At 39.4% G+C, this 25944-nt stretch overlaps 1 protein-coding gene across 1 annotated transcript; it reads right to left on the bottom strand.

Annotated features, from left to right (window-relative positions):
* Positions 1–3011: 3011 nt before the first annotated feature.
* LOC139743042 (phosphatidylserine synthase 2-like) lies at positions 3012–25635 on the bottom strand. The gene is made up of 11 exons (XM_071653551.1): positions 25599–25635; positions 20427–20593; positions 17222–17323; positions 16424–16574; positions 15368–15502; positions 14560–14610; positions 10533–10646; positions 9514–9632; positions 8651–8765; positions 7034–7179; positions 3012–6238 (listed from the first exon to the last, which is right to left on the bottom strand). Exons 2-11 carry the CDS (start codon positions 20588–20590, stop codon positions 5797–5799), a joined length of 1539 nt encoding a protein of 512 aa, XP_071509652.1. The 5' UTR covers positions 20591–20593; positions 25599–25635; the 3' UTR covers positions 3012–5796.
* Positions 25636–25944: the final 309 nt, after the last annotated feature.

A 25944-nucleotide genomic window follows, 5' to 3' on the forward strand; every position in this document is an offset into this window, starting at 1 on the left:
ATGTGTGGCTATGTGGTTCGAGGGATATGGTCTTCAGCTTTCGACTAGTAGGTTTTGCGTTTGAGTCTTAACCAGTACTTACACCCCCATGGAACAGATGTATCATCCATGCTGTCTAGGTCACTCTGAACAAGCAAAGCTTACACTGAAGAGGCCACTTTGGGTATAATCAAACATAATATTGCATCTATCAACTCCCCCCTCCCCCACCACCCACCCCTCCCCCCCCCCCCCCCCAATAAAAAATATCACACACTCGTTACACATTATATAGATGATGACTGGCGGGGGAGGGAACATGCCGAATGTCTTACCCGAAGGGTTTGAAATGTTATTGAGGGAGGCTATAAGTCCCGAGACAAAGTCGAGGGACTTATAGCCTCCCGAAATAGCATTTCAAACCCTTCGGGTGGAACATTTGGTACATGTTCCCGACAACAAAAGTCATCATCTGTTATATCATATGGGTTAGTCAAATCTGCTTGTTCACATTGTATGGAATAGGCAAATTCATCCTATCGATTGCGTGAAAAATATGATCGTTCAATCGTTTGGTATCGTTTGTCATTTGTTACGTGAAAATGTTTTCCCATGGGAGAACATTACAAAAATGTTATGCCCATGGGCGAACATAACCAATGTGCCAATATCACGTGACTGTATTTAGCCAATCACTAACCAGTATTTGACTAACCCACTTAATATATATGAATTAAACATTAAAAAGTATTTTACAAGGTCGGTGGGTAATGACAGTGAATGACTAGAAAACAAATCTTGAAGAGAAAGTGAATATGTAATCATACATGGATGAAAATGGTTGCTGAAATAATGAGAAATGATTACAAATTACATAATATTCTAGGATGTCACCCTCGGAAATGGAAGGTTCCCTGGAAACAGATAGGAATATTTACTTCTTTTTTTTGGGGGGGGGGGGGGGTGGGGGAGGTTGCCTCAGACACACAATAGGTAGCTTTAGATTTTCGTGACAGGGACGTTCAGAGGAGGAAAAAAACCTGTTCTCAGCATGCACAAAATCGCTTATCAAACTGATCTATTTTATTTATAGCTTGCTTCATCTGAGTTTTCACTACACATTCTGGCCCATTTTTACATCTGCTCAATTAACGACGCAGAGAACTACTCGATGCACCGATCATTATGGGGGGGGGGGGGGGCATTCTATTTTTTACAGGTTGCGTCTCCGCGTAATCTAAAGCTACTTTTCAGCACGATGCGGGGAAAGAGGAGAAACATCCAACGCACTCGTCCAACGCATATCTAAAGCTCCCTAATGTGCCGTGTACACTGGAGAGATGTAGGAAATGGAATGGTGCAAAGGGGGAACAAAAGTAGAGATAATATTTACTTTTTTTGACATTATCACTTCACAAAGTCAGCTGCTGTTAATTTGACTCTTATTCACTCCTTAAAATAATAGCTACCATTGTCATTATCTGTTGCACACACATTTCATTGATCTGGTAACTTCAGTTATGCAAAGTACAGAAAGGCAACTGAAAACTTGGCAAAAGCTAGTAACGTATCTGCCATACAGGCCTGCATATTTGGCACGGCTTGTATAATGATCACTCGTGCAATCACGTCACCACACATTCTCACGTTTCGAGTTTGTAGAAGCAAGGTATTTAGTCTGCAAATGCTGGGATGACACTATGTTTTCGACAATATGCAAACCTACTTACACTTATGTGTGTACAGGATGCACACAAGACACAGTTGAGCATATACTAACACGATCATGTACATAACATGTGCCACTGCACATGCATCATTTCAATGTATCCCTCTACAGGATGGTCCAATGTGACTCTTTATAGTAAGTTGCATGGGGGAGGGGGAAATCGTGATATTTTGTGTGAATGTACATGGTATGTGCAATGACACCAACCCTAAGTATCTACCGTATATGGTATATATATTTAGTGAGTCTAATTTTTCACGAATTGGGACTTCCTGACAATTTCAAAAGTGGTTAAATTCGCGATTGTGAAGTAAAGCATTGAACAAAGAAATGTATGCATGCATATCACATTCATGTCTGGATCAGAGTTAATATTTGCAGTTTTTGCATGCTTCTAAATTGATCGTGAATAGCACCAAATGAATGAAATTTGCGAAAAATAAAAACCTCACGAAATATTTGGCATATACATGTACAGTATTACATGGGAAATTCACCTGCCTGGACCTTCAAGTAAACTGGAAACTCTGATCACTCAAACATGCACTCAATGTTATGTGTATGTAGCACACATCATGAGCGTGCAGGATGACATCTCTTGTGGTCAGGGTGCAGGGCCTGCTTAACCCATTGAGGACCGGCTGATCTTGCTACAACACACATTTCCCATATGTAGGCACTTGCCCGAGTATACTTGGGACTTAATGGGTCAAGGGCCTTGGAAGCTCTAGGGTCATAGATGCTCTCTTTGCCTTATTTTCATTCATTTATTTATTTTCATTTATTTATTTATTTATTTATTTATAACACAAAACTTCCACGGACTTGCCATATTAGTGGCTAGCAAGGATTTAGCTTTTGTTTGAATTTAGTTTTATATTTTAGAAGCGGGAAAAAGCTAAATTCCAAACAGACGAAAAATACATCTGAAGTGGAGACATAAGCTAGGGTGGGAGATTTTACAGACACACACACACACACACACACACACACACACACACATACACACACACACACACACACACATACATACAAATGGTCTCAAGGTGGGAAATCTCCCACCAAAAATGGACAAGTTGGAGTCTCTGGTAGTGTACAAAGCCTACATCACATGCTGAAAGCATGAAGTTCCTTTTTGGCAGGTGTTCAGGACCTGCTGAATGGTCCTGGGAAGCTCTAGGGTTCTTAAAGATCTGTGGTTCTGGTTCAGTATTATTCTTCTAACACTTGCAGTTATACATCTGGGTCATTTGTGAGTTTCTTTCTTTCTGTTTTTTTTTTTTTGGTTGTTTTTTTAATCAGCACAGCATCAATTTTTGGCATAGGGTCTAAAATGTGGCATGCTCTTTAGGATGTGACATAAAAATTTTGGCATTTTTGCTGCGACACTCGTAACACCCCTCATAGACCACCCGCCAGAATGTAACTTATACTGTGTCTGTATCGTCATCAATAAAGCAACTGCCCAAGAGATTTAAAACCTTTATGAAGAGTGAAAACAAAACAAACAAAAGAACAAATATGACACATCCCAGCCATAATTCTGGCAAATATTTTCATATTACAATACACATGTACCATTACATTACATAGAGAAGTAATCAACTTTTCTAAACTCTTCACAGGTGTAGGTGTATACTGGCAAGTGTCTTAGTTTGGTGGGGACAACCACTATTTAGTGATATCGACAAATGCTTTCATAGATATCTTTGGCCTGATTTGAGAATAAAGACAATAACTAGAAAAAAAAAGTTCACAACTATTACACAACCCTCTTAACATATTCGTCATTTGATAAATACTGGTTTAAAAACAGTTGTCATAGAATCGCTTAGCTTTCTTGGGCATTCATTTTGTGTATGTACATGGTTTGCATGCCTATGTGAAACTGTGGAAATATCACTAGATATACGTGTTGAGATATCTGCTTCAGGCTTTACTTAAATAGTCTTACTACTGAATGAAACCTGGTTTGAGGATGCTGCAGCACTATCACTATCTAGATTATATCCTATGTTTGGAGTAACAGGTGTAAGACATTATGCACCTTAAGTCTCCGCAAAGGGGCTTTGCAATTTTTATCAGGAGGTATCAGTGCTGTGCAGACACCCTGATATTAAATGCCACTTTCTACAGCAAAGGGTGAAATTTACATTTTGACTTAAAATGTTATCTGACTATCCTCCATGTGTGCGAAATGTAATGAGAAGGCATACATGGAACACACACTAACAGCACATTTTGTGATCAAACTACAGATGACTGTACAATGCAAATTAAAGCAATGCTGATTTGAATGAAACTCAACTTTCTATGAGATACACACACCATATCAGGCACTGTATAAAAAAGATTTGCTCTTTTTTTTTTTTTTGAGCGAGAGAACACAACCAATTCAGCAGCATTAAACATGGCATTTAGTTAGTAACCCACCCAACCATTCAAAATATTGCAAATCTTAAAAAGTCAATGATTATTTCTAAATCTTACTTTCCGAGTGACATTACTAACAACCAGAGTATTGTCCAGAGAAATCAATACGATACCAACTCTTAACAATTTCCATTATCTCCTTCGGCATCAATCAAAATATACAAGAAAACTCAACATAAATAAGGATTAAATGTTCCCAGCACAATGGCATTTATCCCTATATTAGAGACAGACATGATTCAGCATAGACACTAGATGCGTGAATTAATTAATCTGCTTGCACCAAAATAACCCGAACAACAAATAGCAATTCATTCATCTGTGGCACTTAAAAAGAGTTGTCATATTGTGTCAAGACAATATTGTGTCAAGCACTTTACAAAGGGGGCCAGGTCCAAGATACTTTCAGGGTTGGAACAAAATGAAATTCCTCCTTAAAGTGTATTTCAGAGCACAATAAATGCTTTGGAATGCCAGGTGGAAATTTATCACCCGATTCGTTGCATGAATCTGCAAATTCCAGTTGAAACACATAATTCAAAGGCAGCATTAATCATCCATAATTCCAAAGACTATTTTTTGTAACCACAAATGAAGACTAAACCGCTTTTCTTTCATCGTATAAACACACTTCAAAACCTGCCACAGTGGCATGACAACTAGGACATAAAAAACAAACAAACTTAAAAGTCACTTAAATTAATACTGCTGCATGTCTGGTCACACACAAAGTGGCAACTTTTGCTCCATCCCATGTCTGTTTCTTCATCTGCCTCAGCAAAAACTTCAACTCTGTCAAACATGCCACAGGTTTGTTTTGCGTCATACAAACACATCATAAGTGCACCATGTGTATATCAGATGTCTGGCATAGAGTACACACATATTTCGTGGTATTGTGAATTTATCGTCACTGAAGACGCACTCTCACACCGTGGCCCTTGTTTACAAAGCACTTTGCAACAATTGCAACCATGGCAACAGCTAAACAACAACCAAGCATCTGTGAGCATTGGAAACTGCAAACATTGGAACTTACAATAATTGCAAAGTGAGTAATAAATTAGGCCATCCATGTCACGAACTTGAAACACAAAATCATTCTACAAAACATTCTGCTTTAGAAAAAAATGTGACAGGTGACACATTAGCCGCAGGCACACTGGCAAATAGTTTGAGAAGTTTAAGATCGTCATCTTTTGCCAGTGTGACCTAAAACTTCCCGCAAGACTTCTTGTGAATTTTTACCAGTGTGAACGACAGAAACTGAAACTTTGCAAAGTTTGTCACGTGACCAGTCCACCACCTGTTTGCTGGCTGTTCCTCCAAAGCGCGCTGTCATTGTGATGAACAGGAGTGTATTGTTACATCACAATTACCACCTGTCAGATGGCATACTCTTCTCCTTTCTCGCGCACGCATACTAGTGACCCTAACTTCTCGATCCAAAGATCGAGAAGTTTAGCTGCCAGTGTGACCAAATGACAAAAGATCACGAAGACTTCGCAAGCTTAAACTTCGTGATCTTTTGTCAGTGTGACCGCGGCTATTCACGTTATCTTAGGTGTGGTACTGAAGACAGAGAACTCGTTAAGTGACAAAATGGGCTTTAAAAGTAACTCATCCTTCGTGCTTCAGATGATTTCATTTTGATTTCACTTTCCGTTCATCTGCCGTCTCCTGGAGCGTGTCGGATATGGGCTCCCCTGCTTACCAACATCGTTCGCTGGGGCAGGGTCGACATCCTTACCCCCGACCATGCGGGACGACGCGCTCTTGCGCTGCGTGACGGAGCTGATGATCTGCGTGCTCTTGACGGTGCGCCGAACGTTCTCTCCCTCCAGCCTCTCCTCCGTGGAGCTGTTGCTGGACTGGCTGTTGGTGCGCCGCCAGCGCGATGTCGTCGACGGCGACCAGATGCAGAACCGCCAGATGGTCCAGAGGACGAGGCTGACGAGGCCCACGATCCACAGGATGGCGATGTGGCGGGGGAAAGGCATGGTGATGAGATCGTACTGGAACTTGACGGAGATGAGCACCTCGGAGACAACGATGGCCACCAACACCCACGACTGCTGGCCAAACTTCTGGCAATGTCTGGGATTCATTGAGGGATAATGAACAACATTGGTGTCCGACATTTTATTCATAAATCAAAGAGAGTCTTTTTGATACTCACCTCTGCTACGAGGTTACATTTCACGGAGGATAGCTAGTTGCATTTCTGTCGATATTCATATTACTCGAAGCTATGAACAGATCCTGATGACATTTTCAGGGTAGGTCTGTTGAGGTATCCGACAGAACAAGTACCTTTTTTTTTTTGGGGGGGGGGGTGTTCCATTATATGATCCAGATTTAGGTTTGTTTGTTTTTGTTTCCCCCAAAGAATTTGTGAACAGCTCTGAGGCGTCAGTGACTCTATGGCCATGGCAGAGGGTTTGCACTCTCTGATTGCTCTAGTTCAGTATACAACATTTACTTGGCTCTTTCTACTGGCAACAATGACTTACCAAAAATGGGCTATCATTTTAAAGATGGAGTTTTTCTTTCCTACATGGCAAACATTTGATTCAAAGCAAACAAAAACAAGAGGGATAAGGAAAGAGATGGTTTCATAGAGTAAAAACACAAAGAGAATATTTAGATATCAGCACAAAACTTCTTCCAAACATGAAGATATCATCACTTCATCAAGGGGGGGGGGGGGGGGGGGGGGGAGGAAATATCTTCTTCAAGACTGTAACAAACTGTAAATGAAATGTAACTGTTCAGAAATAAACTTCAGATGAGGGTTAAAAAAGGGGAAAATGGCTGAGAAGTACGAAAAAAGGATGAGGAGAAAGAAGAGGAAGCAAGCTAGGAACAGAAATGGCGAGAGCTCTGACTTACGGGTCCTCGATATACTGGTAGACCTCCCTCACAGCCACCGAGCCCACGGGGATGAGGAGAATCAGACGACTCCAGACGATGAAGTGAGGGGGTGGGATCCAGAGACAAGTTTTGAGGTAAAAGGTGTTCAGCTCACTCACCAGCCACTAGCGCAATATACAACAGACAACACATGTGCCATCAGATCCAAAGTTGTTACTGCTACGGACCAATTCGATTTGGGTACCGTTTTTTACGGTAAATTCCAATTGGGGAGGGCTTCAAGTATGCCTAACAAAAGATAATTTATGCACTGACACAGCAATGCACCGGACTCATTGCATAACCCATTGAAAGTGCGTTTGTTCTTTTTTGAAAGCCCCCCAGTTATGGCTGCCATAAGTTACAGTGCTCTGCAGTCGGATTTATCTATACAGTACCAAAGTGTGATGTCATAGACATCCATCGCCATGGAAACTGGTTCCAAGCAACATCACCTGGCCCAAATACATGTATCTGTCAACACTATTGTTACTATTACCACACCTCACTTGCACCTGGTTCAAACCCAAGCTATAACAAAAGACTGTGACATCATCACTTTGGTACTCGATAGTGTGGACAGGACTTGGTATATTGCAAGAATGTCTAATCTTAGAAAATGAAAAACAAAATCTCACACTTATCAAAAAACTGTGAGAACTTAAAAGTACCCTTTCATTTCTGCATTCTTTGTTGAAAAATTATTCTCGCTGCAAATGGATTAAAGGGAAAATCAACAATTCAATAGACTTCGCTATGTCAAACAAGAACAACAAAGTTTCATTTCACTTTTTTTGCAGAAACATTTTAATTAGTACCTGTTGCATAATTTAATATCACTTGCAGTTATGATGTCATTTCATTACTTATCTTCCATTCATTCAAATCTACATTACATTTCCTTATTTTTTAATATCCCAGTTTTAATGTAAAGTTTCACACAATGAAGATATATAAATCTATTATCAAATTATCTGTTTCATTGAAAGACACATTTTCCTTTTCTGCATTCAGTGCTGAGATATGTTGACATGGAATATTCCTTATTACATTCAGATCATATATTCTAAAGTTGATCACCTTTTCTTTTTATCAACTTTGTTTACAAACACGAAAGAGAAATTGTGATTGGAGAAAATAGTCTGAAAACCTTCATACCAACCGTTGTATTGCTGAGCAATATCCTATCCATGTAATACCTCCAGGTCCAACATACTGTCAGCGACATACTCCATCACAAAGATTTATCTCTGAAAAACACCTTTTCTGCTCCCTTACACAGCATTCAAAACATACTCAACATGTAGCCTCAATTGCCAGTATTCAAAGGAAAAGCATATATCGCCACTGGGGTGATGAAAACCTCAGATCTTAAAATCATGAATTTTCAGGAGGGCGAAAAAACTTTTCATTTTTATATTTTGCAAAATACATCATAGTTGATATCAAACATGTATCGCTTGAATCGTTTGGATTACATTGGTGATTGTTTTGAAACTCAAATCAATATTTTTTATATTCAATATTGAGTTAGATTTTTTTTTTCTAAGGAGGTCTTGTCACTCCAGAAACAATATGGCTTGAGATGGCTGTTACCATGGTAACGATGACGAGGACGGCTATCCATCGTTTCAGGTTCTCTGTGGGCCTCCACTCAAAGCGGGTCCAGCTGTACGGTGTGAACTGTAGCATCATTCGCTTCAGTTTTCCTCTGTGGAGAACAGATGGCATGAACATGTACTGTAAAACATGAAATATTCGCGGCATGAAATTTTCGCGAATTGGAGCCGAAAGCCTTTTTCGTGGCATGAAATTTTCGCGAATTGCTACTGGCATTCAATGCATGCAGTGTAGACAAAAGCTTTCGCGTGCATTTTAATTTCGCGAATTTTGGCGCTCGCGAAATTCGCGAAATTAAAATGCACGCGAAAATTTCTCGTTTTACAGTATTCAAAGCTGGACCAGCAAAACTACATTACACTGGAATTGCTTTGAATTGAACTGAATCGATGCTTCACTTGGCTGCTATGAAAGATGTAAGTGCTTGTTTAAAAGCAAGTAATCGCAGGACCGGCAGCTTTAAGTTGCCTCCGTAGAACCAGTTTTAGGGAGATAAGTGCCTTGCCATGGGGCACAACTGCTGCAGCCAGGGGGGCTTGAACCAAGGACCTCATGAATGCTAATCTGTGGTCTTATCTACACAGCCACAACAGCTCTGTAATTTGCAAACGGGAAGTGTCCCTCTTTTGCAGTTGTTTGAATTCCTGCAGCCTCGTTTCCTGCAGGACATTTTTCAAAACCTCACTTTGTAGGCAATAGTACATTTTTTCTTCTCTTTTTTTTGGAGGGGGGGGGGATCAAATTAAATGCCTAACTTCACTTTTGCTTGGCAAAGGGAAATTCTATCAATCGTAAGGTCAGATGTCATCATCAAGAGTCATGTTTATTATCAAACCAACCTGTATGTGGGTATATGGTAGAGGCCTCGCCAGCTGTACGTCTTGATGTTGAGGTAGTTCAAGGTTTTCATCCCTAGCCATATGCCCAGGCCATTACACACCAGGAAATCCATGACCCACTGTGTTACAAATAGAAAACAAAACAAGAACAGAAAAGTAAGTGGGTGGGGTCAAGGGGAAAGGTCATGTGTCAAAGTTCATGGATCTGCACAGTAAATATTTCACAGGTTCTTGTCTTTTGTGTACACAAATGATAGTTTGCTGGAGTGAATGATTGGGATTAGTATATCTTTGCAAAAGAACAGTGACCTTGACTTTAACCCTTGAACTTGTACCATTATCATCCCATGGAAATAATCATCCATCTATTTCTACACCTCCTACCACATTATATTACTGTTGGACATTCATAGACAAAGTTACATCAATTTATAACTAAAGTTCATTTACCCTTGACCCTTAGGGATTTTGCCCAAAATCTAATCAGTGCATCTGCTGGGTATGCCTGGACCAGCAGGGTTCGAAATTGGCGATGGTCCGCTGGCCATTGGCCACCCAAAATCATGTCGGACTAGCTAAAAATCATAAAATTCTGAAGTAACTGGTCCGTCTGGCTAGCCAAAATATTGCTTCAGTGTCAAAATTGATTCTAAGTAGTCTGCCTGGCTAGTTAAAAATAAAAAAGTTAAGTGCGACCCCTGACCAGGGACTAAAATTCTATCGAGAAGCTTTTAGCTCTCAATAACAAGATGGACGGATTGACAGACAGACAGACAACTTGAAAACATAATGCCTCTGGCACCCTTTTTTTTTTTTTGGTGGAGCCATATCAAAAGATATCTTTATATGTGCTGTGTCCCATCTCATCACATACAGCTATTCTGCTTCCTCATTTCTTGATTCTACTGACTCTGATCTTACTAAATGGTCTATAACTTGTTCAACTTTCATATCCAGCAAAGGGAAGGAAGGTCTATTTTCTCAGAGGCAAAATCTTAAATAAAGCATGTAATACTCACATGGTCCCACCAACACTCCCCGAAGTTTGGCAGCTGGTGTTCCAGCGAGTACTCCAGGAGCTCGAAGCCGATGCTGAGGATGTTACACAACCAGTAATCCCTGATCATCAACATCTGGAAGGGATTGGATTTGACAGCATACTATATTATCTCTACACCACAGAGAGGTTTCTGGCAATGCCAACCTCTATTCATTATTCTATAGGAAGCAGCAAATATTATACCAAACAGAATGGAGAGTTTCTCAACATTTACAGCACAGAGTTGCCTCAACATCTACAGCACAGAGTTGCCAATTTGTCTCGCTCTGCAAACTTCAACAGATCATAACATATTTTTTGTGTCTCTGATTTTTTCCCAAATTTTCACTGATTTACTTCTTATTTTTCTATTTTCATACAAAGCAATATATTATCAGGATGGAATTTCACTTTGCAACTCATAGAGTAGAGTGATATAGGGATGGTGATAACCAGCCAAAGACACACACACACACATAGAACGTGTTTCTACTGAGAGCACCTCACATCCCTGGCATCGCCACAAATTTTGTCCAACGCAGCACCTCGTATTTTACGACCACTCGAGCTATTTCTACTGAGCGATAAAATACGAGGTGATGCAAAGGTGACGTGCAAATGCGGCGATTCCGGAAGTCAGGTATTTTTAAGTCACAGATTGGGTCACGCGCGCACTGCCTGACAATATAAAATGAAATACTAAGTAACGCGGTGTAAAATCAAAGTAAGTGATGAGGGCTTAGTAATGCAATAAGTTAGGCTGTTAATCATGCGAACAATAGACGATGAATGCCACAATTCACATGTAACGTAACGTATAGGGCCTATAACACGTACATAAGCGAGTTGGTACAAACAAAGCATGATGCGAACACGGTCGCTGTGTGTACGTGTCACGTATTTTGTACACATGTGTCGAAGGAGTGAGTGCGATGAACCAATTGAAAAGCGCGGGGGAAAATTCTAGACGTCCGATACACCACAAATTTCGCTACCCAGTGTGTTTCTACTGAGAATCGTCCTTCGCGTCACCACGCATCGACCACCTCAATAGGTGGACGACGGAGCTCCTCACATCACCCGGCATCGGCCACTTCCCGATCTGTTTCTACTGAGGAAAAATTCGAGGTGCAACCACGCATCGGCCGGTATCGGCCGGCATCGGCCGGTATCACCACACATCGGCTGGCATCACCTCGAATTTTCGTCGCTCAGTAGAAACACGCTCATACACACACAATTGTAAAAGTAGCTGCATACAGTTCAGCGGTTTTCCAGAGGGGTGGCCGTGCGTGGTTCAGAGAATAAAGGGTTCAAATCCCAGTCACATAATTGCCCGGAAGTAAACACATGTCATGGCATTGATTAAGCATGACAAGAGGGAGAGTGCAGCTCAAAAACCATTGGCTATGGTCACACATATGTATGAAATTATTAAAACTACAGGCAGACATTACTGTAAATGTGGACTGTTTTACGATGTGGAAATATTCGCAAATTTGGCACTCTGTTAACAGGGTAAAAATGAGAACATGTGAATATTCTTGAGAGATTTTGAAACATGTCCAGAAATATTCTAATCTGTGTAATCATAGACAAGTGAAATGCACCGAGACTGGCCCAGCATGAAAAAAAAAAAAAATCATTTGCACAAGAGTTTCTAGTTTTACAACAAAATGTGAGAATGGAGCACTGACTACATTAAAGGGTGTGTACAGTTAGGTGAGGATTTACCTTTTAACATTTTGCGAGATATTCAGAAACCACTCTATGAGATGTCAAAGAGCATGCAATTCTAAGGGGTATCAAAAGTTTATTTGATAAAAATCGGTTTTGAAGTGGCCGAGATATCCAAAAACAGGGTGAAACAAAGAGATCCTAATAAAGTTGTGGCCTGTCGCCTTTTATTATAATCACTTTTTTGGATATCTCAGCCATTTGAAGACCAATTTTCATCAAATAAAGGTTGAATCATTCTTAAAATTACATGCTCTTTCATATTTCATAAAAGGTTTCTCATTATCTCACTTAGGAATGTAAAAAACATGAATCCCCACCTCAACCAATACTGTACAGCCCCTTTAACTCGCTGACAATGAGCTGATTTCCCTATTACACACATTTCCCACAAACACCTGCCCACGTAGACTACACGTAGTCTTCGAAAGGTGAAGTAATAATATTAGATCCCTGCCATACAAGGCATATTGCTGTCAACTGACTTCAACATTGTACAAACTCTGACTGTTAGATCTAACTTGTGCATCACATATTTTGAAGCACTGATATTTTTTTCTCTGGCGTCCCAGCTGGGTCTAGCCTCTAGCAATCCCATAGATAATCAGGTTTGCACAGATTACACCTAAAATACCACTTTGTTTGCTATTCATCCACTACTCAAGCATGACTGCGCTAGTTTTCCATCCACAGTTTGTTTTGACAACTGATTATTTCAAACGAGTAAATATTCAAGTTATCAAAGATAAGACTTGATTTTAAGCCTGGATGTTGACATTTGATCTTGACCTTTGAACCCCACCATGACAAGCACTACACAGTCAATCCAATTCAATTACATCTTGCACATGTCACTGTAAATTGCTAGTTTAAAGTTTGATACAACCCAAAGGTTTCTTGCTTTCAACCAAAGCTGTCCTGCTTCAACCTTAAAATGACAATCATGACTTTTGATCGTCATCATCATCCAAAACTGCAAATCTTTGTAATGGGCATGGCTCTACTTCAGCATGTCTTTTATGAGTCCTTACATCAATTGCAGTTACATGGGCTTTGTCCTCAGTTTAACTTTGACTACGATAAGGCAGCGCTCTAATCTGCTTGTCTTCGTCTGCTCAAACAAGAACACACGAAATCTCTCCCTTTATCTCAGTGTCCGGATTTTTGTCACCATACACCACTAAGAGATATAAGTGTGTAGAGAGGGACAAGACAACGTGAAGATATGCTGTGTGCCCTACAGAACCACTTTGATTAACAGGTACTGAGTGCAAAGGGAACCATGCCCCCTGCATGCAATGACTTTGAGAAAAGATACTCACGACAAGAGCAGTGTAAATGCAAAACAAAATACTACCTGTATGGTGACCAGACACAAATGAATATACAATGAGTATTAAAGAGGAATTTTCTCAAAACAGAGACGTTGATTAGCCAAATGCACACTTATAAGTGAAACTCTTATAACCCATTTGAATTTACAAAACAAAAAGCAGGTTTTGAAGCCTCCCGGAGGAGCCTTAAACAGCCTTTCAGCTCAGTATAAACAGACAGAATTCATAAAATGTCAGGTTCTGAAACCACCTACAGGGAATGGTTTCAGAGCCTCCTATAGCAGCCTCGAAGGGCCTCGGCTGCAGTATAAATGCTACAAGTTTCGAGAAGCAGCCTTTTTGCTGATCTGGAAGTTTATCACTGACGGTCATCGCCATAAACCAGCCACCTTGACCGACTGCCGCAAATAAACGCTGCAAAACTTGCACACTTTCGCGCTCAGTAATATTTGCGGTTGTGAAAGAAATTCAAAAGCTCTCGCGTCTTATCAGAAGGGCACTTGGGTACCATGAAAATGGAGCCAGTCAGGGCTCACTTTGGGGGGATAGCCCGAGCAAGTATAAACATACAAGAGACAACTTTTTTGAGCTGGCTTTAAAACCTCCTTGAGGAGACTCAAATTTTGCCGGCAGTAGAAACAGGGTATCAGTAAAACTTTGAGGAAAATTGGATGATCAATTATGAAGTTAAGACTTGTCAACTTTTGGTTAATTTCAAGTGCCGTCCACACCCAATGAGAACTCTACTAAACTTTTGATGTCACAGGACAATTTCATGACCAATTTTGTTGAAAATTTCACAAATTTGTTGGTCTGGTTTTTGACAAATTCTTTCAAGCTAACTTGAAAAAGGTGTGGAATCGCACTTTATGTGGTAGTGAGATGACTATATCTTCAGTCATCCAAAACTTCAGAGTAATTCAAGAGAATGCTCACCTTGAAGTACCATCCCAAGGCATGGCCTAGCACAAAGACGTCCCATTTTTCCTGCAAATACAAACATAGTTATATCAGTCATGTATCATACTTGACATAAAATCACAGTGGCTATGGTTTGCGAAGTTTGCTTGCTGGCTTGAAACGTCCTCCTTCTGTAGCAGAAATGTAATTTTTACTATATCCAAGGACTCAGGGGGCTAAAATCACCACACTTTTTTTTCCTAGAAAGGAATGACACTTCATTATTATTCTAATGTGGTTCTCAAAACTGTGAAATTATACACACATTCATAAAAGTACTTCGCAAATTCCGATTTGCAGTACTTCATGCTTGTAAAACGTAAAATGTTTCAAGTTCTATCATGTAAAAACATAGATTCCACCCCATATCAGTTAGGCTACTACTAACCCCACTAACCTGCTTGCCAGGGGCCAATAAAACTCACAAATGAACAAACACATGTCTGTCTGACTTATGTTGTGAGAACATTTGTGGAGCAGGGTTAAAAGACTGACAGTTCATCATCATATGACTTGAACTGGTTACATCATTAGTCAAAGAAGTTTTGCATTTATGTTTACAGAAAACATTGGTCTGATCCCTTCCTCCATCAGGGAACTGGCTGAAATGATAATTTTTTGGTTCTCTTTTCATTGCTTCATCGCTTCAATGGTGTTGTTTTTGTTGCTGTTGTTGTTGTTGTCACATGTTTATTCATTTCATTGTATTTTTTTTTCCTTCTTTTTTTTTTTCCTTTTCAAATTGTGCTTTTATATCTATGTTTGCCTTTGTCATTGTTCTTACCCAGAAATTGTGGAAGGACCCGCCCGGGTGGCCAGGGGTGTAAAACCTGCAATCCTCGGCATAGGTTCTCTCAGGGAGGGGCTTCCCCAAGTCGGGGTCAATGAATGCCATCAGCTGTCTGGCGTCACCCACACTCTGAGGGGAGAGTGACGGAGGGGAAGTCAAAGGTTTGGGGAAACAATACAAATGTATTGAAGAAGAGACAAGAGAGGGATACAAGTGGTACAGAATTAAAAGTCCTGTACTCAGTCACACACAGATGACCTTGAAAATCTATGCACAAATCCACACATTGCACACACAAAGATATAAACTAGTCATCTCTGAAAATGAAAAACGCAGCTAAGTCAGTAGGAAAAGAATCAGAAGGAGAAGAGGAACAAGGAGGTAAAGAAGAACAGAAGACTTAGAGCAAAAACGAAGAAAAACAAGAACAAGAACAAGAATATGATGAAATGGTAGAGTCGACAGTTCATATGAAAATTTGCTCAAGTGACTGACAGAGAAAAAACAAAAAAGAATATGAGGGACTTATGAAAAAAGAAATTGAATCACTTGAGTGTAAGTTGCTAGCATCAGTTGGATTCATCCCTAGGTGATTCATCCCCACAATGTAAATTAGAAAAATCCATGAAGCCATACACATGATGTTGCCTACTTCAAAGCAAATGGGCTGCATAAGGATCTATGAGGAATAGATAACCCATTTTATTGAAATCTATGTTTCGGTTGTCTGGAACATTTTGATATTTTGTAGTTAAGGTTTATCTGATCTACAAACCATTGTAGACACCAAGCAAGCACTTAAATGCTCCTGAGCTCTGCTCAGAAGCATTTACGTATATTATGTGATGGTGCATCACAAAACAAAAAGTTGCATGCCCCGATTGTACCCGAGGATTAAAAATAGGTGAAATGGGTGAACGTGGCCAATTGTTAGTTTTTGATATTTTCTGAAAGAGCGATTCTTCTTCTACATAATTGTAAAGTTTGGGATCTTAAATTGACTTGGAAGAAAAATGGACCTGAAGAAGAACTGACTGAAGAAGAACTGACCTGAAAGAGGAGAAAAACGAGGAAGAGCTCGTAGATGATGCTAAGGCACAGGAAGAACCGCCAGACGGCTGGGTGGGGTCGCTTGAAAGGGCCATCCTTCGCCTGGGTCATGCCAAACATGCAGAAGGCGACGATGCACGCAATGAGTCCCCTGGGGTGAGACAGACACACATAGAGTAGGACCTCGATTATCTGGCCACTTCGGGACCGGCAGGCATCCAATAATTGATGGCTGGATAATCGAGGTCCTAATGTACACAGATGGAGCAACAACACGATTTACGAGTGAGAACCAAATGGGGTGCAACAAAGCATATTCTGGGAGGTTGAAATAACAAGTTTTGCATCTATAGATCATCTTTACCATTTTGCATCTATGGATCATCTTTACTGTTAACTTCTAATTCCTCTTACTTTGTCATTTCAGTCGTTCAGAGTCTTGACAACCATAACAATATGAGAGAGCTACACACGTAAGGTCAATACATTGTAAGAACACTCCCTATTGTGACCATCTTGGTATGTTTACATACTGAATGCATTGAAAACATGTACAACCAAAAATAACGTTGGGACAGTTTTTGTATGCACAACTCTAAATTGATATCTAGCTAGTCTTCCTTCAAGAGAATAGTAAAAAAAAAAATGAAATAATAAAAATTACCTGTGCAAGTAACAAACTGAAAAGAAAAAAAAAATGAGAGAAAAAGCAGTATCACTCAGGGCAAAAACTGTTCTTAGTAGGTTGAATCAAGGCTAGGTGAGTAGATGAACTCATCAGCCATCTCCAAGGTTTACCTCTTTGTGTTAAACTCAGTGTCCAGCTGAACATCTTCAATGACCGTGACATAGAGGAGAGCGGCTAGCATGCCGACCAATACAGTGATAGAGTGGGCTTGCCTGTGGGTCAAAGGTCAAATTATATACATAGTACTAACATTACAGTTCATGGGAAGCAAAGGGCAGGGCATGGGGGTATTTTTCTGTGCATCATCATTACAAACATAGTCAAGCCTGAGACGCAATCAAGATTCTGAATGGCTTTAAATAATTCGACAATGCTGTTACAGTTCTTCAGTGCATTACAGTGAAAGTCATATTGATCAGATGTTACAGTCGTAGCAAAATGGATAACATCTTCAACATAAGTTGAACAGAAAATGAGTTAAACCCCATTCTACTCATGACAGCCAGACAATTTTTTTTTTTTTTTTTTTTTGGGGGGGGGGTTCATAAAAACTGGTAGTGTATGCTCAAATTTTGAAAGAGATTCCTCTTTCCTTGTATGTTGCACTATAACTGAAAACAGGAAGATAGTAATGGTATAATGTGCACATCTTTGTCATGTACAGCTGTAAGGATAACAATAATGCACACAAGCTACTTGTATGGAGTACATTTCACTATACAATGTATGTTTACTAGAAATTTATGTGCTCAGATATCTCAGAAAAATAAAGGAACAAGAATGAGAAAAGTGATGTAAACCTTGCTATTAAATTAAATGCTACACAGAACCTACTTTAAAAATCTTCACAGGGTATTCAATTCACTGGTACTTTGCTTTCTGGTTACCTTTCCCTATCAGAACTTGTTAAAAGAAGAATTTGCACCTCATCAAATAAGCTGAATATCAAGAGTAGCAAATGTGGGCTATCAAATATCCCATCTTTCGATTCCATGACATTTGCTCCTGCGACAATTGCTCGCACGAAATATCTGCATGCTAAGCCAAACATACAACCTACCCACAAACACAAAACTAAACAGTGCTTATTTATTTACGTCGATGTAGGGCAATTTGTCAATCAGTTGCAATGAAAACATCTCGACGGAAGAAATTCATGAATTTGAATAACAAAGCAGTACCCGCTGCATGCTATAAGGATTAGAACCAACACTTGCTTTCGGGCGAAAGCTCGGTGGTCTAGTGGAGATGACGCCTGTCCGGTGATCAGGAGGTCGTAGGTTCGAATCCTGCTCGAGTATGTACGCCCATGATTTTTTATCATGGCTACTACTAAACACTGATCAATTCAGTGCTTATTTATTTACATCGATGTAGGGCAATTTGTCAATCAGTTGCAATGAAAACATCTCGACGGAATTGAATAACAAAGCAGTACCCGCTGCATGCTATAAGGATTAGAACCAACACTTGCTTTCGGGCAAAAGCTCGGTGGTCTAGTGGAGATGACGCCTGTCCGGTGATCAGGAGGTCGTAGGTTCGAATCCTGCTCGAGTATGTACGCCCATGATTTTTTATCATGGCTACTACTAAACACTGATCAATTCAGTGCTTATTTATTTACGTCGATGTAGGGCAATTTGTCAATCAGTTGCAATGAAAACATCTCGACGGAATTGAATAACAAAGCAGTACCCGCTGCATGCTATAAGGATTAGAACCAACACTTGCTTTCGGGCAAAAGCTCGGTGGTCTAGTGGAGATGACGCCTGTCCGGTGATCAGGAGGTCGTAGGTTCGAATCCTGCTCGAGTATGTACGCCCATGATTTTTTATCATGGCTACTACTAAACACTGATCAATTCAGTGCTTATTTATTTGGATTTAGCTCGGTGGTCTAGTGGAGATGACGCCTGTCCGGTGATCAGGAGGTCGTAGGTTTGAATCCTGCTCGAGTATGTACGCCCATGATTTTTTATCATGGCTACTACTAAACACTGATCAATTCAGTGCTTATTTATTTACGTCGATGTAGGGCAATTTGTCAATCAGTTGCAATGAAAACATCTCGACGGAAGAAATTCATGAATTTGAATAACAAAGCAGTACCCGCTGCATGCTATAAGGATTAGAACCAACACTTGCTTTCGGGCGAAAGCTCAGTGGTCTAGTGGAGATGACGCCTGTCCGGTGATCAGGAGGTCGTAGGTTCGAATCCTGCTCGAGTATGTACGCCCATGATTTTTTATCATGGCTACTACTAAACACTGATCAATTCAGTGCTTATTTATTTACGTCGATGTAGGGCAATTTGTCAATCAGTTGCAATGAAAACATCTCGACGGAAGAAATTCATGAATTTGAATAACAAAGCAGTACCCGCTGCATGCTATAAGGATTAGAACCAACACTTGCTTTCGGGCAAAAGCTCGGTGGTCTAGTGGAGATGACGCCTGTCCGGTGATCAGGAGGTCGTAGGTTCGAATCCTGCTCGAGTATGTACGCCCATGATTTTTTATCATGGCTACTACTAAACACTGATCAATTCAGTGCTTATTTATTTACGTCGATGTAGGGCAATTTGTCAATCAGTTGCAATGAAAACATCTCGACGGAAGAAATTCATGAATTCGAACACAAAACTAACCTTATCCTAATCCTCACATCAAACTAAACCTAAAACCCCATCACAACCCTAAACCTAACCCTAAGTCCTCGGAGAAAACAAGACCAGAGCAATTGTCACAAGAGCACATGTTGTGTCAACCCCATCTGCACTTATTGTATACTAACCGCATATACAATGTTCCAGTGGCCAAAAGGGCACATTTACATTTATCAAAATTTATCCTAATATACAGTGTACACCCACACAATGTACATTGTATGCCTGTCTGGGTACAACGTTCATTTCCTCCTATACTTCCTGCAGCACTCTAATTTCAAATTGCCCTACAGTCAGCAAACTGCTGCCTTGAAATTTGATCCTCACATCAAAACTTGTTTATAGTTTCTACTGTATATATATTCAAGGCATCCGCAACAGCTGCAAGATCTTCACTGACAACAGACCTAAATTGATTTTGTAGCGTCTTGATAAGCTTCTTCCCGTTCGGATGTATATCCATATATATGGATGCACGCATCAACTCTACTGCTTTTGTTTGGGCGATGTTTGTGCATTCTACAGTTGACATTGTTCTCCGATCCCCATACGTTTTTGCCGCTCTCTCCCGATCTGCTAGATCGGGATAGATCGGGGTCCAAATCATGGTAGTAGAACGGGGGATTTAGGGGTACAAATTTTGTCGCTCACCAGAAAAATGTGTTGGTGCCATCATCAAAGACCTCTGTCTGCTTGCTGGTAAACCTCGTCTCCTCGTCGGAGGACGCTCTCGCTCGGCTGGGCTCTTCCAGGTCATCCACCATCTTCCTCACTCTGCGGAGGATATCATCCCTGTCATCGTAGGTCCGCTCCATGACCTGCAGCAATGTCAAAGGTCATCAGTCAAAGGTTCACAAGCTTTAAAATTGAACATAAACATAATGTGGTCATTTTGAATTTAAAAAAAAAAATCTAGAATTCATAGCAATCTTCACAACTGCAATACATTCTATACCACTAAGACATCCGAGCCAAATGCATACGTTCTGCTCATGACCTTCTTTCAACTTTCACACAAAATTTACTTTCTTTGTCTTTTAAAAACAAACAAACAAACAATGGAAAGCTATATTTTATGTCACTGTAAAGGCTTTTGAGTCATAGCTTTTCATGTTATCTTTGCCAAATATTTTGCTTACATGTCTTTGCCAGTGAGGGGAAATAATGTTCCCAATAAGATAAGTTTGTGCATGAGTGTACCTTAATGCATACCACATCCGAATACGAGGGCAGAATATTACAAGAAAATATTTTCTGCTCCACAAATGTGCGCTCGGGCAAATCTTCTATGTATGCAGGAAGCAATTACTCTACAGTAAAAGGTCGTACAATCCCTTTAGCAAAGTGGAAATGTCTAAAACTTGTGCTACATATGATTGAATAGTGACTCTCAACATTGTGCATGAAATCCTATGGTATTGGTAATACACCTCAGTTTTTGAAAATGAAATGGAAAACTAATCCCTTGTTACTAAAAAATATGCCCCATTTGTATGGAAAATAATCGCTGGAATTCTTTCTTCAGGGTCCACGTAAATTTACTGGATATGGGCAAGTCCAAGATAACGCGCATGTTACGTATGGGACATTCAGAGACTTTTATGACCTGAAAAATAGTGTTAATGGCCTTTGATCATATTGAACTTCATCATGGTGATTGATATCTAGAAGAAGTATAATCATGTAAAAAATTGAGAAAAATGACCTTGACAATTATATTCTAGAAGAGAAAATATGTGCTGTTACGTATGGGACCAGAAAAATTTTGTTTTTTTGAACATTTTTTTCAACCTCAAAACTCTCTGAAAGTATATCATTCTACAACTTGTAACTCACTGTGATGAAAGTCACAACACTCAAGATTATCACAGGTAAGTTTCATGTCATTAGGCAAAAAGCTCTAATTACAGGTTCTAATTAAAGACAGACATGACGTGTTACATATGGGACAGTTACGTATGGGACAGTTTGTCCTCCATTCATTTAGTGTGTGAAGAACCATGTTTATGGGTATTTTGCATAATTATTGAAGTAAAATCAGTTGAAACTACTCAAATACTGATCCAGATTGTCAAGGAAACAATATTCCCCACATATTCACCATCATAATCATATTCAATCATATTTTTATATTTTTATGACCAACCTGGGTATGCATGCCCTTTGTCCCCCATTCGTTTAGTGTGTGGAGAACCATGTTTATGGGTATTTTGCAAAATAATTTTGCAAAATACCCATTTAAACAAATTTTTGCATAATTATTGAGGCGGAATCAGTTGAAATTAATTACTCAAATACTGATCCAGATTGACAAGGGAACGATATTCCCCAGATATTTACCATCATAATCACATTCAATCATATTCTATATTTTTTATGACCAACCTGAGCATATGCCCTATTTTTATCAGGATAGTTACTACTGAAAAATTGAATAGTTTAAAGTGTTTACTTGCACTGATGAAGGGCTGTTTGCCATTTAGTTTCAATTAAAAAACAACTTGACACAAGAAATATCAAGTTTAATAAATAAGCAATACCTGCTGCGTGGAACCCCAGTGATCGAGTAGATGTATGATGTCTGTCTAGCAGTCAGGTCATTGATTCGAGTCACAACTCCGTTATGTATACCCATGAATTTTGTTGTGGCTACTACTGAAAACTGAATAAGGACAATTTGTGTATCACTTGCAATAAAAAAAAAATCATTTTACTTTTTTTTTCTTATCAAATTGGATCTCCATCACATAAACTTTGAATTCCTCTAGTCTTAGGATTTTATGCTCTTAAGTAATTCATATGATTGGTTTCCAATCATCTCTTTAAATGTTGAAAACTGAATCCCCATTTCTACAAAAAACTATACCATCCCTTTAATGCTGATTTTTCATTGTGTATTTTGCCATTTTCCCCTCCCCCTTTCTGAAAATTGTTCAGTCAAGTTCATGTATTGTTTCAGGTGTCTATAACTCAAAAAGTAGCTACAATGCTGGGATGCTTTCTTCAGGATGATTGACCATTTGTGTACTGAGAGACCTTCCCAGCTAGCTACATGCATTCACATGCAATATGTATGAGGATGTCCCATACGTAACGCATTTGTCCCATACGTAACATTATTTCAATGCCTAATAAAAAATATTTCTTTTACTTTTTTTTTTCTCTGGTATTTAATTTCTCTAAACAATAAATTAGAACTTTCCAAAAGGGCATTAGAATAACCTTAGCAATTTCAGAAAAAACCTAAAAAAATGACCTCATTTTGTTACGTATGGGACATCTCATGATAGGACACGAGCTAATTTGCATAATCTTGATGCATAATCCCTAAATTTTCATACCAAGTTAAACTATGTGGTGAACTTCTTATGTCCACATATTAATCAAATATTATTTGCTTTCCTTTGAATTAATATGAATTTTTATAAATGTCCCATACGTAACGCTGTGTTTCACATTAATGCAAATGAAGCCCTTGAAATTTGCATAAATTTACAAAATATCATTTTTTCCTTCACGGAAATCAAAACTTCAACTCATAAGCTTCAAAATGATACCAAACATGTCAATATTGAGCAAAGATGAAATTTTGCCTTCTGAGGGGACCTTATCTTGGACTTGCCCATATCTATACGGTATTATTTCCTTCTCCATAATAAAGAAGTTTCAAATTTTATCATACCGTACAAGGAAAGGTCTGAATTACCTACCGGTACTTCTACAGCTTATGAAAGGAATCTAATTTTCAGGGCTGCAAAAGGTTTATACAAACTTTAAACTTGTCTTACAGCGAGTTGAACATTGTTCCTAGAATGTGGGTTTGTAACACCCTTGTGAGGGTGTTAATTTTTTAATTGCTTCCTGTTGCCATAGTGATTTAACAACATACTGTATGCATATGCCATATTTCACAAGTTACGTTAAATGATTGCGAGTGCTTATTCATAATTGATGAACACAGACAAAATAAACCCTTTTCCCATTTCAGGAGAAAAGTGAGTGATTTTTTTACCTTGGAGGCAGTATCATACAGTGCTTTTGTCTTCGGGAAAGTAATTCTTATAATGCCAGCTGTTGATTCATCGAATATCAGTCTACTCCCATATCATTAAATGTGTGAAACTAAAGTCACTGCAAAATTCTATAACACACTTGTAGTTGTACAGTAGTCGATACATTAGAGCACTCTTTGACAGTAACAAATCAACTTTAATTTGAAAACTTCATACCATGGTAAATACAATGTATTCCATCTGATATTTGATAATATCTGATGATTGATAAATCAGTGAAGTAAAGCCAAGGGTATTTATATGGGTCGGTAAGATCTGAAATTGATGATTATAGAATGACATCTTCTTTTTTTTTCCGTCTACAACATAAATATTCCACTTTTTCAATCATATACACTATGACTTGCAATAATCAATGAATAAATTTATGGTCCAATGCAATATTATTAACAATTATTATGCATGTCTAAAAAAACATGCAGTGTTTAGTAGAAATATCTAATGTGTCACTGTCACACAGTGATCAATAACATATTCTTGATTTTTAATAACTACTTTGTTGAAAGCCAAAATGTAGTCATCTGACATAGATTCGATAATGATATCTCTCGAATCTCAAGTCAACTAGAATTTGAAGGTCTACTCCAAGATCATATTCTGCTGTGATGTTAATTGTGTGATTGATCTTCAAAACCTTAAAGATTTATCATTTAAATGTCCATTGTTACAACAGAGGGGTACAAGCACCACAGCTTGTTGCTCTATTGTCAAGAACTTAAGATACAATAAACAAACTGAGGCCTAAAACATGTTTACATATCTAGATCCTAGGAGGTTTTCTATGCTTTAAAAGGGACTGTACAGTACTGGTTGAGGTGGGGATTCATGTTTTGAACATTCCTAAGTGAGATAGTGAGAAACCTCTATGAAATACGAAAGAGCATGTAATTATTAAGGATTCAACGTTTATTTGACGAAAATTGGTTTTCAAATGGCTGAGATATCTAAATAAGCACGGTCACTAATTTTGTACTGTGATTGTGGACAAGGTGTTGTATAAAACGAATAATTTATGATTTTGTTAGTGCATTGGGGCACGTAATACCGCACTCGGCGCGAGATTCGTCACTGGTCTATTCAACGCGGCGCTACACACCTTGTTGAATAGACCAGTGGCTTATCTCGCGCCTCGTGCGATATTCGTGCCCTATCGCCTATGGCTATGCTAAATGGCATTATGCACTCACAACTCATAAATTATTCGTATAATATTCTTGTTGAATAGACCAGTGGCTTATCTCGCGCCTCGTGCGATATTCGTGCCCTATGGCTATGCTAAATGGCATTATGCACTCACAACTCATAAATTATTCGTATAATATTCTTACAGCTGCGCCCCTCACTCTTCACTACCTACCTACAAGCCTAGCAGTAACCCTTGGCCCTATAAGCTAGCCCCCAGGTCACATTTGTATTTGTGACCATCATGTGTATCACACGTGAAGTGTCCAGCCAGCCACACACAGTATAGTGCACGTGAGGTGTCCATTACCATGATTACCGATATGGTTCACCGATATGCATGGGGGTGTAGGGCCTAAGCGTAATGTGGTGCGTTGTCTACTACAGACAGACTCCCCAGCTAGGTAGAGTACTGTACCGTGTACCAACAAGGTGGAGGCGAATACACAAATTGCTATAAGTAGGACTACAATAGTCTCCCGCTATGAACAGTTCACAACTACTGTTTCTACAATCATAAAGTGAAAGAGATAGGACGAACAAAAGTACAAGGTGTCTACAACCTCACCGCTTAAAGATTGTGGCGAGTTTTATTCGAAATTTTTCTGACGTTGCGTTGTTAGGCGAACGATCGTACGAGATGTCTTGGTCTACGTTCCCAGGCCAGGTCACTCGGCGTTTCAGTCGATGCTGTCTTAATTTAATGTATCGTATGTCTATGCGTGTGCGACAGTAACGCGGTACAGTCACAGTACGACCGGTGCTGGCGCCTTTTTAGTAAAGCAAACCGCGGGGTAGCAGTTACACAGGAGACCCTTTGGAGAAAAATTTGCCCCCGGCTCGGGGCCCCTTTTCTTTCATTTTCTCTTTTTCAGGGGCACACAATAATAGTCCTACTGCATATACTGTTCCCC

The sequence above is a fragment of the Diadema antillarum genome, unplaced genomic scaffold (genome assembly GCF_040938485.1).
Source record: "Diadema antillarum isolate AM-2024a unplaced genomic scaffold, OU_Dant_1.0 seq00001042_RagTag, whole genome shotgun sequence".
NCBI lineage: Eukaryota > Metazoa > Echinodermata > Echinoidea > Diadematoida > Diadematidae > Diadema > Diadema antillarum.

Bases quoted from the DNA above. Each gene is read 5' to 3' on its own strand.
- LOC139743042 (XM_071653551.1), bottom strand. From the start codon at position 20,590: ATGGAGCGGACCTACGATGACAGGGATGATATCCTCCGCAGAGTGAGG. The intron at 7,180-8,650 runs GTAACAGCCATC...ATATTGCGCTAG, and splicing joins TCCTCGTCATCGTTACCATG to TGGCTGGTGAGTGAGCTGAA. The intron at 6,239-7,033 runs GTAAGTCAGAGC...AATGAATCCCAG, and splicing joins TACCAGTATATCGAGGACCC to ACATTGCCAGAAGTTTGGCC.